Consider the following 16,677-nt stretch of genomic DNA (forward strand, 5'->3'; position numbering starts at 1 on the left):
AATTAGCACGGCTGTATGTTATATAAGAAAGTTGCTAAGAGAGTAAATCCTAAGAGTTCTCATCACAAGGAAAAATCATTTTTTTCTATTTCTTTAATTTTATGAGATGATGGACGCCCACTAAACTTAGTGTGGTCATCATTTCATGATGTATGTAAGTGAAACCATTATGCTGTACACCTTAAGTTTATATAGTGCTGTATGTGAAGTATTTCTCAATAAAACTGGAAGAAAAAGGAAAAAAAAAAGGATACAAAGACACTATAACCAGACTAAGTCTGAGAGCCAAGGCACACTAAAAAAAAAAACGCATTTCAAAATTGATACTTATCATTCTTGTGTATTTCTCATCTCAAGGTCAACGCTTAGCAACTATGTCCATTAATGAGTACTCACTTATAGGGTTAATTTACAGTAGATTTTCATTTATTTATTTATTTATGGCTGCACTGGGTCTTCGTTGCTGCGCTTGGGCTTTCTTTAGTTGCGGTGAGCAGGGGCTATTCTTCGTTGCAGTGCGCGGGCTTACTGTGGTGGCTTCTCTTGTTGCAGAACACGGGCTCTAGGTACGCGGGCTTCAGTAGTTGTGGCTCTTGGGCTCTGGAGTTGCTCCACGGCATGTGGAATCTTCCCGGACCAGGGCTTGAACCCGTGTCCCCTGCACTGGCAGGCAGATTCTTAACCAATGCACCACCAGGGAAGCCCTTTACAGTAGCTTTTATCCAAAGATAAAACCTCGTAGTCTTCTCATAGCTTAATTTTAATAATGTCAGTCTCATGCACTGACCCTAATTTCAACTTCCTCAGTCAAGAGCTAATAATAATTTTGGGGGACTTCCCTGGTGGTCCAGTGGTTAAGAATCCGCCTTCAGCAGTGGTTAAGAATCTGCCTGCCAATACAGGGGACACGGGTTCGAGCCCTGGTCTGGGAAGATCCCACATGCCGCGGAGCAACTAAGCCCGTGAGCCACAACTACTGAGCCTGCGCGTCTGGAGCCTGTGCTCCGCAACGGGAGAGGCCACGACAGTGAGAGGCCCGCGCACCGCGATGAAGAGTGGCCCCTGCTTGCCGCAACTAGAGAAAGCCCTCGCACAGAAACGAAGACCCAACACAGCCAAAAATAAATAAATAAATTAAAAAAAAAAAAAAGAATCCACCTTCCGATGCAGGGGACGTGGGTTCGATACCTGGTCGGGAAACTAAGATCTCACGTGCTGTGGAGCAACTAAGCCCGTGCGCCTCAACTAGAGAGCCCAAGTGCCGCAAACTACAGAGTCCACACGCTCTGGAGCCCGCGCACCACAACTAGGAACAGAAAACCCACACGCCACACCTAGAGAGAAGCCCACGCACTGCAACGAAGAGCCTGAGTGCTGCAACGAAGACCCGACGCAGCCAAAAATAAAAATAAATAAATAAATAAACTAAAACATTAGAAGAAAGAGCTAATAATAATTTTTAGTAACTGTAATGAACCATAAAAGAACAAAAACCCAAACCTTAGAGCATCAATATGACACCAATTAAAACCAATTATGTACTAAACCTATCATCAACCCAGTATGTTAAAAACTTTAATTTTCAAAACATATAGGCCAAATCTCATGAAATCTAAATTTAAGGGAGAAATCCAAACTTTTACACTGCACTCTTATTGCAACAAACTGCTTGACAAGAGTGGCTTAGGCTGGTGATCTCATATAGGGATTTTTGCTGCAACCATATCTGCTGTATGTAATGATATCTAACATACAGAAAAACGTATCTTTCTGCTAAAGAGGGAGTGCAATATAAGAGAATGTATACATATTTTACAATTAGCATACTATTTGTTTCTAACTGGATACTCAAAAGTTTACTCTATTAAATTATTCAAATACTTTCAGTGAAATCTTAAAGTACTAGCAAACTCCTTCCTTATCTACATAAAGCAAAGATAAAACAAGTTTCCATTAAAGAGCTCATTAATGAAACCAATCTAATAAAAAAAGTTTATTTCTATAATTATGAGATAGATACAACCAACTAATTTTACACCAGGCTATATTCGACATTGTGAAGAACAGAACCATATGATACAAACAATTTTTACTCCTAAGGATTTTATAATTAGTCAAAGAAACAAAACTAAGAAAATGTAGCAATAATTGATAAGGATATCACATGGTATACTACAGATAACTTTTTCAAAATGTATTCTCCTCTTGGAGGTGTTTCAAGCTGCCTCAAGAACAAGAAAAAAGGCAAAGCATCAATTCCATTTTTATTCATTTTATATGAGGGCTTAAGGTAAGGGAAAAAAAAATCCTGATGCCAGGAACAAAATTTAAAACCATTAGAAAAAAATACATATGGTGTAGGAGTCCCTGTAAGAAAGCTGAACTATATTTCCATATTGTTTAAAAATAAAATATAAATGTAGATTTTAAAGGGTTCACAACATAAATAGAACATTAAAGATAAAGGATGGTGGAGGGGGATTAATGAGAGGACAAAAGTGAGTGAAAGGCTAAAGATATCATTCACTTGTATATTGTTTCAATGACACTTGCTCCTGTAAGGAATGTAGATGGTTTAGAGTCCCAATCCCAACTCTATCAATAATTATATAGCATTAAGTAATTTACAGTAGTTTTTTGAGACTCAAAACAAACATATGTAGCTGATACAGGTATCAAAAAAACCAAAAATGCTTAGAGCCCTTTTAATAATGTTAAATATCAAGAAACAGAACATTAACTGTAATAACGTATAAAAGAAGTTCAGGGAACAAAGACCAGTAACTGTAAACATTTACATACAGAGAACATTCTACATACAGAGAACATAATTAGAATTAGCTCTGATATACATCTAAAGTGTTATGTTAAATGGTGATGTCTTTATCTATTCACAAACCAGAATTAATAATCTTTGCTTTTGGCTACCTGAAAAGTTAAGTTTCAGCTTTTAGAAGGGTGCCATTGACAACGTTTGAGTAAAGTTTTAAGATTTCTTAGAATTCTAATATAAGTAGGAGATACATAACAATACCACCTAAATATTTTAACTGACATCATCACCTAAGGAAGCTACCGCCATCACTTTGTTTTAAAGAAAATCCTATAAGATTATCATTTAACCTAGTTTAAATTTTAAGTTACGAAGTCAGGATTACAGTACTCAAAGAAAAATACCATAACCAATTATTTGTCAAATACTATGTGCCTACTATACTCCCGGCATTATGCTAGGTACTAAATAGACACCAAACAGAAAAGGTCCGTGCAATAACAGGGCTTACCTTTTGGCACACAGTTTTTTCCATTTAAAGGATGAGAATAGGCTAGCACAAAGGTATATGAAGAGACCTTCATGAAAACACAGATGGAGGACGGATTCCTTCTTTGTTCAAGTATAGACCAATGTGCTCAACCTTTTATCTGATTCTACATCCTTCCCTTGTGCAACCCACTCCCTTCAATAAATCTTTCTGTAAACACTGAGTATCTTCTATGTGATGAAGGGGAGGGTCAAGGAGGGAGGACAAGCACCATTCAAAATTACTGACATAAAACAAAAACAAAAACAAAATAAAGCAATTGTTTCTCCTTAATAACCTCACCCCAAGGACCTAAAATGGTGTGTTGTTAGTTGCATAGTTTTAGTAGCCAGTTCCAAAAACTCTACATTCCTTTACAAAGTGTCTGGGTATCTACCAGTCACATGATTATCCCTACTTATGATGGCAGCAAAATACAGATGGATATCCAAAAAAATAATAATAGCTACTCTTTGAAAAAAATCAATTTTTTCCCCCATCATACAATAGGCAGAATTATTTACAAACTGGAAAGATTTCAGCAAACAGCTGAAGAACACTTACTTCTGTTCCAATTCCAGGTTGCATGCCAGAGTACACACTGTCTGGTGGAGGACCACCATACTTCCTCTGTCCTGTGGTTACATCCAGGGTATAACCAGTCCTCTCAAGCAAGGCCTAAAGATAATTATACATAATTATTTATAGTTGAATATTAAATATCATACACACACATCAAAATATAAATCTTTTCCAAAAGGTTCCCTAACATCTTAGGTTATGTATTTTAGTTAGGGGAAAAAAATCACAAAGTTCACACTGGTTCCTCTCACACGTGTTGACTTTTACTTCTCCTTTCCATACACTTAATGGAAGGAGTTGCAGGCAAGTTAAGTCTCCAAGCACACATCACTTTTTTGTTATGAGAACAGAAAAAAGGGGAAAGGATTACTAAAACTTTGACATAAGCTGACCCCAGGCTACCTATTCATACTTATGTACCACAGTATTCCTCATTTTGCACCCCCTCTATGTCAATTAGATTTTTTCCTTATTTGCTCCCTTTATGTAGCATACTTACATCCAGTGACTCTTTTCAAATGAAATGTTCTCTATCCCCTTTAAAGAACATTATGGAAAGGTTGTATTAATTCCAGTGAGGATGCTGGCATTAAAGGATATCAAAGTGATTTGAGTGTCCATATCATACTGACAATAATAAATTCATAATACAACTAACAAAAAAAAAGTTCTCTATCCTTAAAAAAATCAAGTCCTAGCTCTTTTATGCAGCTTCTCTAATTTACTATTTCTCACATCGTCCTACTCTTTCTACTGTACTCAAATAACTTAACCTTTATTTTGTTTAATCCTGTTGTTTTGTACTCCTACTATACCATAAGCTCCATAAAAACCAGACCATTTCTCATACAGCACAGACTCAAAACATCTGGCAATTACCAAATGAATATACTCTCAGGTTTCAAAAAACAAACTATGTTTCCTGATTTCCAACCTTCCTCACAACATTATATTAGGTATTAAGAGGAATCATAGAAAAGAAGATAATGTCCTTGCCCTTAAGGGTTTGTGTTCATACGAAAGGCCTACAGAACAAAGACACATGGAAAAAAAGAAATGGAATCTACCTAGAAAGGAGAATTTTACACTTCAGGTTTTTAAAATCACAGCATGTCAGAGCAGCAAGAGACTTCAGACATCACCAAGTTCAATATTTTCTAAAAATATCTCTGGAGGAACCCCGGGATTCCAGTTACCTTAGATTCTCCATTCTTCTACCTTTGACTATTTCAACCACAGAAATACACGTAATATAGAATACACACAAAACATATTACATATTATACATTACTTGTATAATATGTAATATACACATATTACATATATAATATGCACCTTCTCAAGAGCAAATAGCCAGCTTTAGGGAAATAATACAGATCTATCCAATGAACAGCAATAAGTTTTTTAAAAAACAACCATTACAGCAAATAGAGTTTTCATCTATTAGTTAAAAGTTATAAGAATGGGATTGTGCCATTTTACAGATGAGGGAAAAAAGGTACAAAGGAGCTTTATATAAGCTAGTTACATGATAAAAACTATGTTATATTTCTTGTCTAAAACATAGAATTGTACAAACTTCAACATTAAATAAATTAACTATTTCAAACCCAAAAGTCCATCACTGCAGCAAAACATCAATATCCATTTAATTCTTTTACTAAAAGCCCTATATTCACCTTTTAGTTTATCTAAATAATAATAGTAATAATAATAATGGCTCATAGTTACACTGTTCTCGCTACATTCCAGGCATTACTCTAAGCACTTTACCTATCTTAATTCCTTTAACCTTCACACTTCATGAGGTAGGTACTATTACTGTTCCCAGTTTACAAACAAAGAAACTGAAGTAAATAAAAACTGAGAAGGAGGAAAGCAGTTATTAAAACACCTCTTCAGCAAGAGAAAAGACACAAAATACTTGGAAAGAAACTGAAGAGACATGATTGAATCAATCTAAAAAACTATTATTGGAAGTATCAATAAATATGTCATTCATAGCCAAAAGAACAAGGAATAAGGGAGAGTATGTTTAGGAATTTTCACCAAATATATAATTAAATGTCTGCCCCCAAAATTCTTCTTACTTAATTTTCCCTAAATTATCTCATTTCCAAACATTAGTTTTTCTTTTTCTTTTTTTTTTTTACGTGCAATAAAAGCTGTTTCTAGGAAACATGAAAAGAAGCATTTGATCTCATAATTAAATTTAATTTCATTACAACTATCCAAGTCAAGTTTTACCTTGATCTTTGCTTCATCGGGTCCCTTTGTAGACTCTTGCACCTTGCTCCCCTGTTTCTCCCTTTGCCTGTAGGTCTTCATAACTCCACATAAAAATGCACTTTTGTTCTAGAACAGCCAAGTAATTCAATGAAAAAGAATCACCAGGAATTGATGAAGGGTCAAATACATAATTAACTTTAAATTTCAGAAGACCAGAATTTTAACAAAATATTTACTCATTTATTCACTCAACAAATATTTGCAGAGTGGTTGTTACATGCCAAACTGGAGCAGACAGCAGTTAAGACACACAAGACCTCTAGGGAGCTTACCTGCTACACTGGCACAACAGTCTTCCATTGGTTGATATTTAAATGTATCTGGGCTATTTTGCCAGGTATCCTGAATCTATTCCTCCCACCAACATTATTTCCCTCCAAGATAATAAAACAGGATCACATAATCCAAAAATATTACAAAGGAGTGGGGGACTTTTACTTTATGCTTGTGTTTCTGAAAACTCTCTGCCATGTAGATCTTTTTTTCTTTAAGCTAATTTTTTAAAAGAAGCAGAGGTAGTCAGAAACAAAAATACCACTCCTCCACAGGAAAAAAAGTAACAGTAAAATAATTTCAGATCATTAGTTGTTCAAAGACATTTCTGAATAATGACCTTACCTGAACATGTGATAAGTCACTTTCCTTGAACTGCTGTAGTACAGACAGAGCTCCTTCTTCATTAAATTCCCTGAGAGCATCAATGGCTCTTTCATCAAGATCGACATAAGCTACCAATCCTAAAAATTAAATTGAAAAGGGGTAACATTATTGCAACAAAGGGGAAAATCTAAACTGTGTTATCAGTGTTTAATCAAGAATTGTTATATTCAATACTATCACTAACTAAATTTTCATTTAACTATATGCATATAGGCAGCTATACAAATACTATACAGAAAGGTCAAGAGTACAAGTATGAAAACAAAAGATAAAATGTCAACACTTGTAAACATAAATTTCAATCCCCGTATCCCCCAAAAAACCAAAAAAATCCTAACCCCATTTCCCACTCCCCAAAACGTTTAAGTTCCGGAACTTAAATCTGATGTACACACTGTACTACAGATTAAGCATTAATATAACAAGTTATGTTAGGGTGATAAGAACACACTGTATTTCCCAAGGAGCAACCTTCAAATTACATGCACTGTTGGAGTTATTGCTAACCACACAAGAAGTGGGGAGAAAAATAAGAGAGAACCTCTTTTACTAAATAATTCTTTCCACTCTCCAAAAAGTGTCACAGGTTTTCCCTCCTTAACACCTAAGATAAAATGAAATTCATCTGTTTATCTGAACATCTACTTTGCTGCAGTCAGAATGTGGAAAGGCATAATTTTAAACTTTTCTATAAATGCCAGTGCAGCTTGATTAATCAATTCTGAAAGTCATATTTTAAGGCATTTTTTTGTTCTTCAGAAGTGTCACAATGAGATTTTAAAAGATGCTGTGGCATTCACAACACTGTCAACAATGACAATTTTTGCAAATGGCATTAAAAGGACTTTACTGTGGACTTAACGAGCAAACTATACAGAAAATATATGCACTGCATTCTATATATATACAGTATATTTAACTGCACACAGAACATTTACTAAGTTTAAGTATAATTTCTTAAGTTTGTTAAATTTTATATTTCTCAATATATTTCAGAATTGATCCAAAGTAAAATGGAAATATTTGGCAGATTAAAACCCCCAAATCCATATGAACTAACATCAAAAGTGACTCCATTTTGGTAAAGCCAAAAAGAACTTTACTCCATAATATATACTGTCACTTGCGAAGTTACTTTTAAAAAAATGTTGCCATGATTTAAGAGCTCAAAATGAGCATGCCTAAATAATTGGAGTTTTCTTACTTGAATATTCCGTATCACCACCTAAAGCCACAACTCAGGATACCCATCAGTCCGTTCTGTCAATCCAACCCTACACCCAAACCATCAGCCTCTTACCAGTAACAGAACACTCTACAAGAGAGTATCTCGAAGCAGATCACTGCCAATTCTCTATGGCAGAATGTCACAGAAAGTTCCTGAGGACTGATTTTCAAATGGGACCATCACCCAGGAGTCATTTTGAGAAGTCACTTTAATGTCTAAAATTATCTTGAGCTTCTCAGATTAAAAAAAAAAAAAAATGTTTTAAGGACAAAAAAACCCCAGAAATTTGTTACTACGGTACTTAAGACACATTTGTGAGACAGTTCAATTCTCTCTCCCAGAATCTGGATAGGCACACAAAACACAGAGGAAGAAAGTTTCCATCTATGGTCCCAAAGGGGGAGGACACATTTGTTTATGAACAACACTTCCTAAGGGGATATATTTCTCTCCCTCTTTAGAACTTCAAACCACTTACAACCACCATATTAAAATGTTCAAATTTCCTTAAGCACTTAAGCATGGGACTCCTAGATTTAAAAAAAAAAAAAAAAAAAAGAAAGAAAAAAAAAAAGCAGCTGTTACAAACCAAACACTTCCAAATTACTGAGAGTTGGGGATTTCTGTCTGTTAGAAACTAGACAGGCCACAAACTCTCAAGGAGTCTGACATTTATTATCATTTCAGACAATACACTCTAACTAGTCCTCTTATTATGCCACCTAATCAGACCTAAGCTGTTTTAACAATCACTTTAAGAAGCTAAAGTAGAAAAGTAAAAGCAAAATGATGACTGATTTAGATTAAGAAAAAATGTAAAATTTGATATGCTGAAACATATATTAATTGATGGTAAATCTAAGACAAATTGATGTACTGTTCTGAAACAACTAAGACTGCATATTCAACACTAAGAAGGCTTTGAAATAATGAAATAAGAATATCAAAGTCAAACCCAATATGCCCTCAATGAAGGGAAAGTAACATTCAGCTCTATATAGATCAGAAACAATAATATTTAACCTTAAAAAAAGTCTATAAAATTCAAAGTGGTTTGCCCTCACTTTCATAACCAGTCAGAAACAAGAAATGTATATTATACCTGTCTGAAATATTTCATCAAGTCTTTCTGCCACCTTCTGTGGGAGGCCTGCCTCTATCAGTGTCTTGTAGTGTTCTGTGTGAGTTACACTGGAAGTATCCATTGGTTCTTCCTCTTCTTTTAACTGTACCGCATTACCATTCACCTGATTAGCCATTTTATTATGCTGCTGGAAAAAATTCAGGAGCTATATTACATTAAGCCAGAAATAACTAGTTTGTAGGACAATGCATGATTTATCTAAACTAATTTGTATACATGCTGCTAATAACTTCTATCAAAATATTATTTTATGATGCCTTTTCTGATGTATCTGACCTAAATTTGCATAATAATTCTGTAAAACCATGGAAAATGTACATGGAAGTGTCATTTAAGGAACTTCATGTACACTAGGTTAAATAAAGCCTTGAATTTACTTAAGGTAGAATCACTGATTAACAAAAGCAGCTGTTGTGTCCTGACGAGCTTATCAACAAATCACCACAAAATCCTAAAAAGCCCCTCAAGCTCTCAATTCTTACACAGTTTTAAAAAGTTTGGTTTAAAAACAGAATGAACACCCACAGACAACTTAAGGTTCAAGGACTTTCAAATTTTCCTAGCTCTGCTTCAAATCCAAGATAGGTGTGAAATAAATGCCCTGCTGTCTCTAGTTCAACATTCTGGTGATTTGGGTTTTCTCCGCCTCAAAACAAAACAAAAAACACAACTTGACATTAATTTTTGTTCTAAAATTAATTTGCTATTCCCATTCACAGATTTAAAAGAAAAAATGACCAGGTTTAAAAGCTAAATGATTGTTTTAAGTCCACATAAAATAAAAAGTGAGCTATAGTTAAGGCTGCTTCTTAAAAAAAAAAAATCATGAGTGTATACTGAATTTTTCATATCAGTAAAATAAACCTAAAAAACATATTTTAGAACGGATAACTAATTCCTTCCAAATAGTTTCAACAAACATTACCTAATTAGGATAATCTTAGGTCAGATGTCTCAGATTACCCTACCCAAATCATTTTGGGTGTTCAACCTGTATGTAATGCTGAAATGGATCAACTCCCCGAAGAGAGAGATTAAATAATAAAACCATACAAGGCCAGTCTCTATACTACCTCTTCAAAAGACGGAATTAAAGTTAAAGTGCATTTGTCTGTGGTGAAATTATAATGTGATGAAGATAATAAGCACCAGAATAAAGACATTGCAACGAATACTGAAATAAAGGACATGAAGGTGGATTTCAAGGAAAAGCCTACTTTTCTTGATGAAACTCAAGATACCTAGTCAGGTATAAAGAAAATACAAGTTTCCTAAAAAGCATTAAAACCCTTACGTAAGATAACCACACCTCCAGACTGCTTATCAAAACACTGTGCAAATGCACCAGGTACAGTTTTCCGACTTAAAACAACTTCATTTCAAAGTCCACCGAAATTTAGCTGAAGTTAATGAAAAAGGGAAGAAGACCGAGAAGGAGGTAATACAGCGTAGGAAGAGAGGAAAATGCAGAAAGGGTTACTTTGAAAATGGGATAAACAATATCATGACTTCTTATGATTACAAAACATTATTAAGACTTAGTAACCCTCTAATGTCTATACAGACGCAGACTCCGTGGTTAATCGCTGGGTGGATAAATGTTTCTCAAGGCAAGCCTCAAATTCTGATGAACTTGCAAAAACAAAAACATTCAAAACTGGCACTTTTCATCAAGAAACTACTTATAGTGTAAGATGAACAGTTTACTGATTAATACAACCTACTTCTATAAAGATGCATCCTAAAGTCCAAAACATCTTTGTGAACATAGAGTTTTCCATGCTCTCCCACCCCCAAATACGACCATAATATCATCAGAACTCAAAAGTTCTCCGTATCACAAGACCCTTGCAGTATTGCACCTTGGAATACTAGTAGTCACGGAAAGAAAGCAAATTTTTAACAGAAAAGTTCAACGAACATCTGTTAAGGTGGTATTTTTTTTAAGTATGTGTAAAGCAAAAGGACAAGTTGCATATTAAGCACAAGACAGAAATATTTATGACTACCATTCATTGCAAAGGCTCTCTACAAGTTGATTCTGAAATTGTTTGAAATTTACCAAAAAAAAGTCTGTAAACTTTAACAACAACAAAAAAGTACAACTATTAGAGTCCAGAAAATAAAACCTTTCGGATCAAGGAACAAGCTCTCTTCAAGCCAAATACAATGTGCTCATTTAAAAAAAGACTTTCATGTCATATGAGACCATTTAAAACTCTTGTGTGTATTCAATATGATGCCACACAGCCAAACCATATTTCTGGATGCAGCAAATACACTAATGTGACTTAAGTCATTTGATCTAAACTTTTTTGCGAAAAGTAGAAATTTAAATAAGGGCTGCTGGGAGATTTGGGAAGTCTGACACTAGCCCCTCTCTGATTTTTTCTGAACATCTCGTGAAAATTCTTCACATTTAAGAGACCGGCTTTAAAAGAACCAACGCAATGAAGACTAATGGTTATCTCATGGCTTAGGAGTGTCAAGCCCTTAACCTACAACTGACTCATGAGACATAAATTCAGCCTCCGGAGGACAGCAAAAATCTGAAACAGGTAGTGTGAAAGGACTGAACCCTTCAAAAGCCCCGTGGCTTCAAGTTTTAAATTTTGGCAATTACGGTTTCTACCGCAGAAAAAAAAGAATCGCCTTTCCAATTTCGTGCGCCTATGACAGTCTTAGAATTAGGTATCTCAGGCGCCGCTCGAAGGCTAAGTTTCATGGCCTCTAGTAGTCATTTTTTCCTTCAAATCTCAACTCGCAGCATGCAGAATGGGGGAGGGGAGGGAGGCTTCCTACACAAACCAGCCTTTTGGCCTCTGCTTCACACAAAAGTTTTCTCCCGGCTCAGGTCACCCGGGGTTTGCATCCCGCCCTCTGCCCACTCCCTCCCCGTGCCGGTCCGGATCATCAACACATCCCACTCGTGGCTAGGCCGGATGAGACGGGAGCGAGACGGCTCCGGCGGGGAGAGGCAATGGGGCCGCGGGCGCCCCAGGCCGACGGCCCGGCCCGGCCGCGTGGAGCAGCGGGCGGAGGCGGGAAAAGCGCGCCCGGACCGGCAGCCTGCGCGGAGGGCGCCGGGCCAGCCGGACCGCGGGCCGGTGGTTGGAGGGGCGGGGGGAGGATGAGCGAAGGCGAGGAGGCGCCTCGGCTGGGCCAGGCCCTCAACTGAGCGGCCGGACGAGGCTGAAGCCACCACCAGCCCATCCCCACCCCCACCCCGGGGCCTCGGAGCGAAAACGAAACTGGGGACAAGGCGCCGTGCCCCGGCCGGGCCCAGTAGGGTCGGATCGGGGCTCCCGGCCCCTCCCCCCGCGGGCCGGCGCGAGACTCACCGGGGCAGAGCTGGGGCCGGAGGCCGGGCCCGTGAGAATCAGCGCGAGGCGCTTTGAAAACGACTAGAAATGGCGCGCGCGCCACCCCCTCCCCCCCTCATGGACAGAGACGCGATCCCGGCAGCACGCGGGGTTTCCCGGAACTGCTTCCAGGGACTCCGAGCGGCCGGGCAATCACCGCGCGCGGCGGCCTGAGGAGCAGCTCAGACGACCAATAGTAGCGAGAAGAGGTGCACCACGCAGGACGACTTGGGAGCCAATCGATGAAGCCGTCGACTGAGCCAATGAGGGAACTCAGCGCCGCCGGCTGGGGCGCCTCCGGGGCGGGGGCAGGAACACAAAGGGGTCTGTGGCGAAGCCTCGGGTGGAGGCGAGGTTACGGTGCTCCAGTCCCAGGGTGCCGAGGCTCCTCCCTCTTCGTCTGCCGCCGGCGCGAGGCCGAAAAAGTAGGCCGCCTCCGGAGCCCCGCCCCCTACCGTCCGCACCGGCTTGTTCGGCCGCGGCCCTCCCGCCCCTTGGCTGGCGCCACAGCGCCGGTAATCCCCCCGGGAGCCGCCGCCGCCGGCTTTCGCCCCAAACACGCCCACCGCCACGCGGTCCGGCCTCCCTCTAGGTCGTCTTTTGGGCTCTAGTTAGAACACGGTTTAAGGATTTGGCTCGTCTGTTTTGTTGGAGAACTTCTTCGTGTAGAAAGTCGTCCCTTGGAACGCTCGGAAAGCTGACTCCCGGGCTCCCTTCCACACATCGTTGGGAGCAGCTCAGAATGTGAGGGAAATCGCTGAAGTGGGCGTTTCTCAAGAGCAATGTTACCTACAAATGACAGAGCAGAGACCTTTCTTCACGGGGTTTGGAGCTAATGAATATTCACAAGGTAGATAGGGCAGATGTATGCATCTACGAAACCAAAGGAGCCGTGCAAGGAAAAGGGCTCATTCCCAAAGGAGACTTAATTCCCGTTATTCCTAAGCATTTCTCACCTTCCACCCCTTACTGGCTTGTTCCCTGTCTTGCCTTAGTCCAAACCTATCTCATCCCACGGCCCTTCCTTCCCGACCCCATCTCCACTGCCCCATCCTTCTCGGGAAGTGGAGGAAGCCAAGCGGTGGTCTGCAAGATTTCCAGATAACTTCGAGGATCGTTTAAATTTCCCAGAAGCTATCAACCAAAAATTAATTATGGAAAACCTATGTGCCCGGTACTGGGCTAAACGTCACGGTGAATCCAACTTCTGTATTATGGGGTGTGAAACTTATACCAATGCTGGGATCCTTTAGAAAAATAATATAAAATGATGAATACAAATTTAGGAACAGAGTCTTGGAAGGGCATGGTAAAGGGACTTTGAAGCTTAACCTTTATTTGCTTCACATAAATCTGCTTCTAGCTCGAAGGTTCTTAACCTATTTTGTGCCATTCGACAGTCTGGTAAAAGCTATGAATCTTTTAGGTTTTTAAATGCGTGAAATACGTAGCATTACAAATGTTGAAATACAATCAGGAAATACATTTTTAAAACTCTTGTGACATAGTAATCTTTTTCTTTAAATATTAAATATCAAGATTGTGAAGCAGGTCAAAGAACTATTGAAATGTAAGCAATGAGGAGATATTTCAAGAAATCCCACAACTATAATGTGTATGAAAATATCTGTGATTCCTATTGGTGACAGAGTGAAAAGTACTGCTAATTCTCTGGTTTGTTGCCTACATTCACAATGGGGAAAATGCTTAATTTTGGCAGTATATTAGTGAAAATAAAGTTATTTTTTTCCCTTCCAAGTTGAAGGGCCAGTGAATTCCATTCAGAGATTCTTTTAAGTCCATTTAACACAGGATAAGAACCCCTGGACTGGATACTGTAATTAAAGTGATTCTAGCACCCAATATTTTCTGAGATAATATTTCAAATATTCACCCATATGGTCCTCCTAAGTATACTCCACCTTTTCAGACCATATATCTTGATTTTTTTGATTTGGAAAATATGGTCATCTGAGCTTTGCATTTCAAAAACAATTGTGTGTGTGTGCATTCGTGAATGCAATATTATACAGTTATTTGTTGTACACCCTCTACATATAAATCACTGTGTTGAAAGCAGGAAATATAAAATGAATAAAACAATCTCTGTCCTCTGAGAGCTTACATTCTAGCTGACAAGTCAGGACAAGTATACAAATAGATATAATAAAAATGAGTTGCTAGGGAGAGCTCCAGCTATATCTTTTTTTTTTTTTAATTTATTTATTTATTTATTTATTTTTGGCTGTGTTGGGTCTTCGTTTCTGTGTGAGGGCTTTCTCTAGTTGCGGCAGGCGGGGGCCACTCTTCATCGCGGTGCGCGGGCCTCTCACTATCGTGGCCTCTCTTGTTGCGGAGCACAGGCTCCAGACACGCGGGCTCAGTAGTTGTGGCACACGGGCCTAGTTGCTCCGCGGCATGTGGGATCTTCCCAGACCAGGGCTCGAACCCGCGTGCCCTGCGTCCCCTGCATTAGCAGGCAGATTCTCAACCACTGCGCCACCAGGGAAGCCCCAGCTATATCTCTTAACCTTTTTTTTTTTTTTTACTAGCTGTACTTTTTTAGTAGATGTTCTTTATTACTTTGAATAATTTCCCTTTTATTCCTAATTTGTTGAGAGTTTTTTAGAATGGATGTTGGATTTTCCCAAATGTTTTTTGTCTATTGATCATGTGGTTTTTGTCCTTTATTAGTACAGTAAATGATTTTGGATTTTAAACAAATCTTGTATCCAATTTGTTTTTGAGCTTCTTAGATGTGTAGATTAGTGTTTTCTATTAATTTGGGGATTTTTTTTTTGGCCATTATTATTTTTTCTTCTTTTTTTTATTTTTATACAGCAGGTTCTTATTAGTCATCAATTTTATACACATCACTGTATACATGTCAATCCCAATCGCCCAATTCAGCACACCCCCACCCCACCCCCGGCTTTCCCCCCTTGGTGTCCATACGTTTGTTCTCTACATCTGTGTCTCTATTTCTGCCCTGCAAACCGGTTCATCTGTACCATTTTTCTAGGTTCCACATATATGCATTAATATACGATATTTGTTTTTCTCTTTCTGACTTACTTCACTCTGTATGACAGTCTCTAGATCCATCCACATCTCAACAAATGACCCAATTTCATTCCTTTTTATGGCTGAGTAATATTCCATTGTATATATGTACCACAACTTCTTTATCCATTCGTCTGTCGATGGGCATTTAGGTTGCTTCCATGACCTGGCTATTGTAAATAGCGCTGCAATGAACACTGGGGTGCATGTGTCTTTTTGAATTGTGGTTTTCTCTGGGTATATGCCCAGTAGTGGGATTGCTGGATCATCTGGTAATTTTATTCTTAGTTTTTTAAGGAACCTCCATACTGTTCTCCATGGTGGCTGTATCAGTTTACATTCGCACCAACAGTGCAAGAGGGTTCCCTTTTCTCCACACCCTCTCCAGCATTTGTTGTTTGTAGATTTTCTGATGAAGCCCATTCTAACTGGTGTGAGGTGATACCTGATTGTAGTTTTGATTTGCATTTCTCTAATAATTAGTGATGTTGAGCAGCTTTTCATGTGCTTCTTGGCCATCTGTATGTCTTCTTTGGAGAAATGTCTATTTAGGTCTTCTGCCCATTTTTGGATTGGGTTGTTTGTTTTTTTAATATCAAGCTGCATGAGCTGTTTATATATTTTGGAGATTAATCCTTTGTCCGTTGATTCGTTTGCAAATATTTTCTCCCATTCTGAGGGTTGTCTTTTCGTCTTGTTTATGGTTTCCTTTGCTGTGCAAAAGCTTTTAAGTTTCATTAGGTCCCATTTGTTTATTTTTGTTTTTATTTCCACTAATCTAGGAGGTGGATCAAAAAAGATCTTGCTGTGATTTATGTCAAAGAGTGTTCTTCCTATGTTTTCCTCTAAGAGTTTCATAGTGTCCGGTCTTACATTTAGGTCTCGAATCCATTTTGAGTTTATTTTTGTGTATGGTGTTAGGGAGTGTTCTAATTTCATTCTTTTACATGTAGCTGTCCAGTTTTCCCAGCACCACTTACTGAAGAGACTGTCTTTTCTCCATTGTATATCTTTGCCTCCTTTGTCATAGACTAGTTGACCATAGGT

The 16,677-nt window shown here is 38.5% G+C and overlaps 1 protein-coding gene across 3 annotated transcripts in view; it reads right to left on the bottom strand.

Annotated features, from left to right (window-relative positions):
• HNRNPR (heterogeneous nuclear ribonucleoprotein R) overlaps positions 1-12,680 on the bottom strand; it is a 33,831-nt gene extending 21,151 nt beyond the window's left edge. Inside the window, exons 1-5 of one of the 3 annotated variants that reach the window (XM_068539128.1) lie at positions 12,547-12,680; positions 9,164-9,329; positions 6,792-6,910; positions 6,132-6,239; positions 3,867-3,980 (exon numbers count right to left, since the gene is read on the bottom strand). In XM_068539128.1, the coding sequence (XP_068395229.1) occupies positions 3,867-3,980; positions 6,132-6,239; positions 6,792-6,910; positions 9,164-9,320 (498 nt within the window). In that variant the 5' untranslated portion in view covers positions 9,321-9,329; positions 12,547-12,680. Of the gene's footprint in view, positions 1-3,866; positions 3,981-6,131; positions 6,240-6,791; positions 6,911-9,163; positions 9,333-12,546 lie in introns of all 3 variants that reach the window. The other 2 variants (XM_068539129.1, XM_068539130.1) reach the window with 2 other exon arrangements.
• Positions 12,681-16,677: the final 3,997 nt, after the last annotated feature.

Source organism: Eschrichtius robustus, chromosome 3, assembly GCF_028021215.1.
Source record: "Eschrichtius robustus isolate mEscRob2 chromosome 3, mEscRob2.pri, whole genome shotgun sequence".
Lineage (NCBI taxonomy): Eukaryota > Metazoa > Chordata > Mammalia > Artiodactyla > Eschrichtiidae > Eschrichtius > Eschrichtius robustus.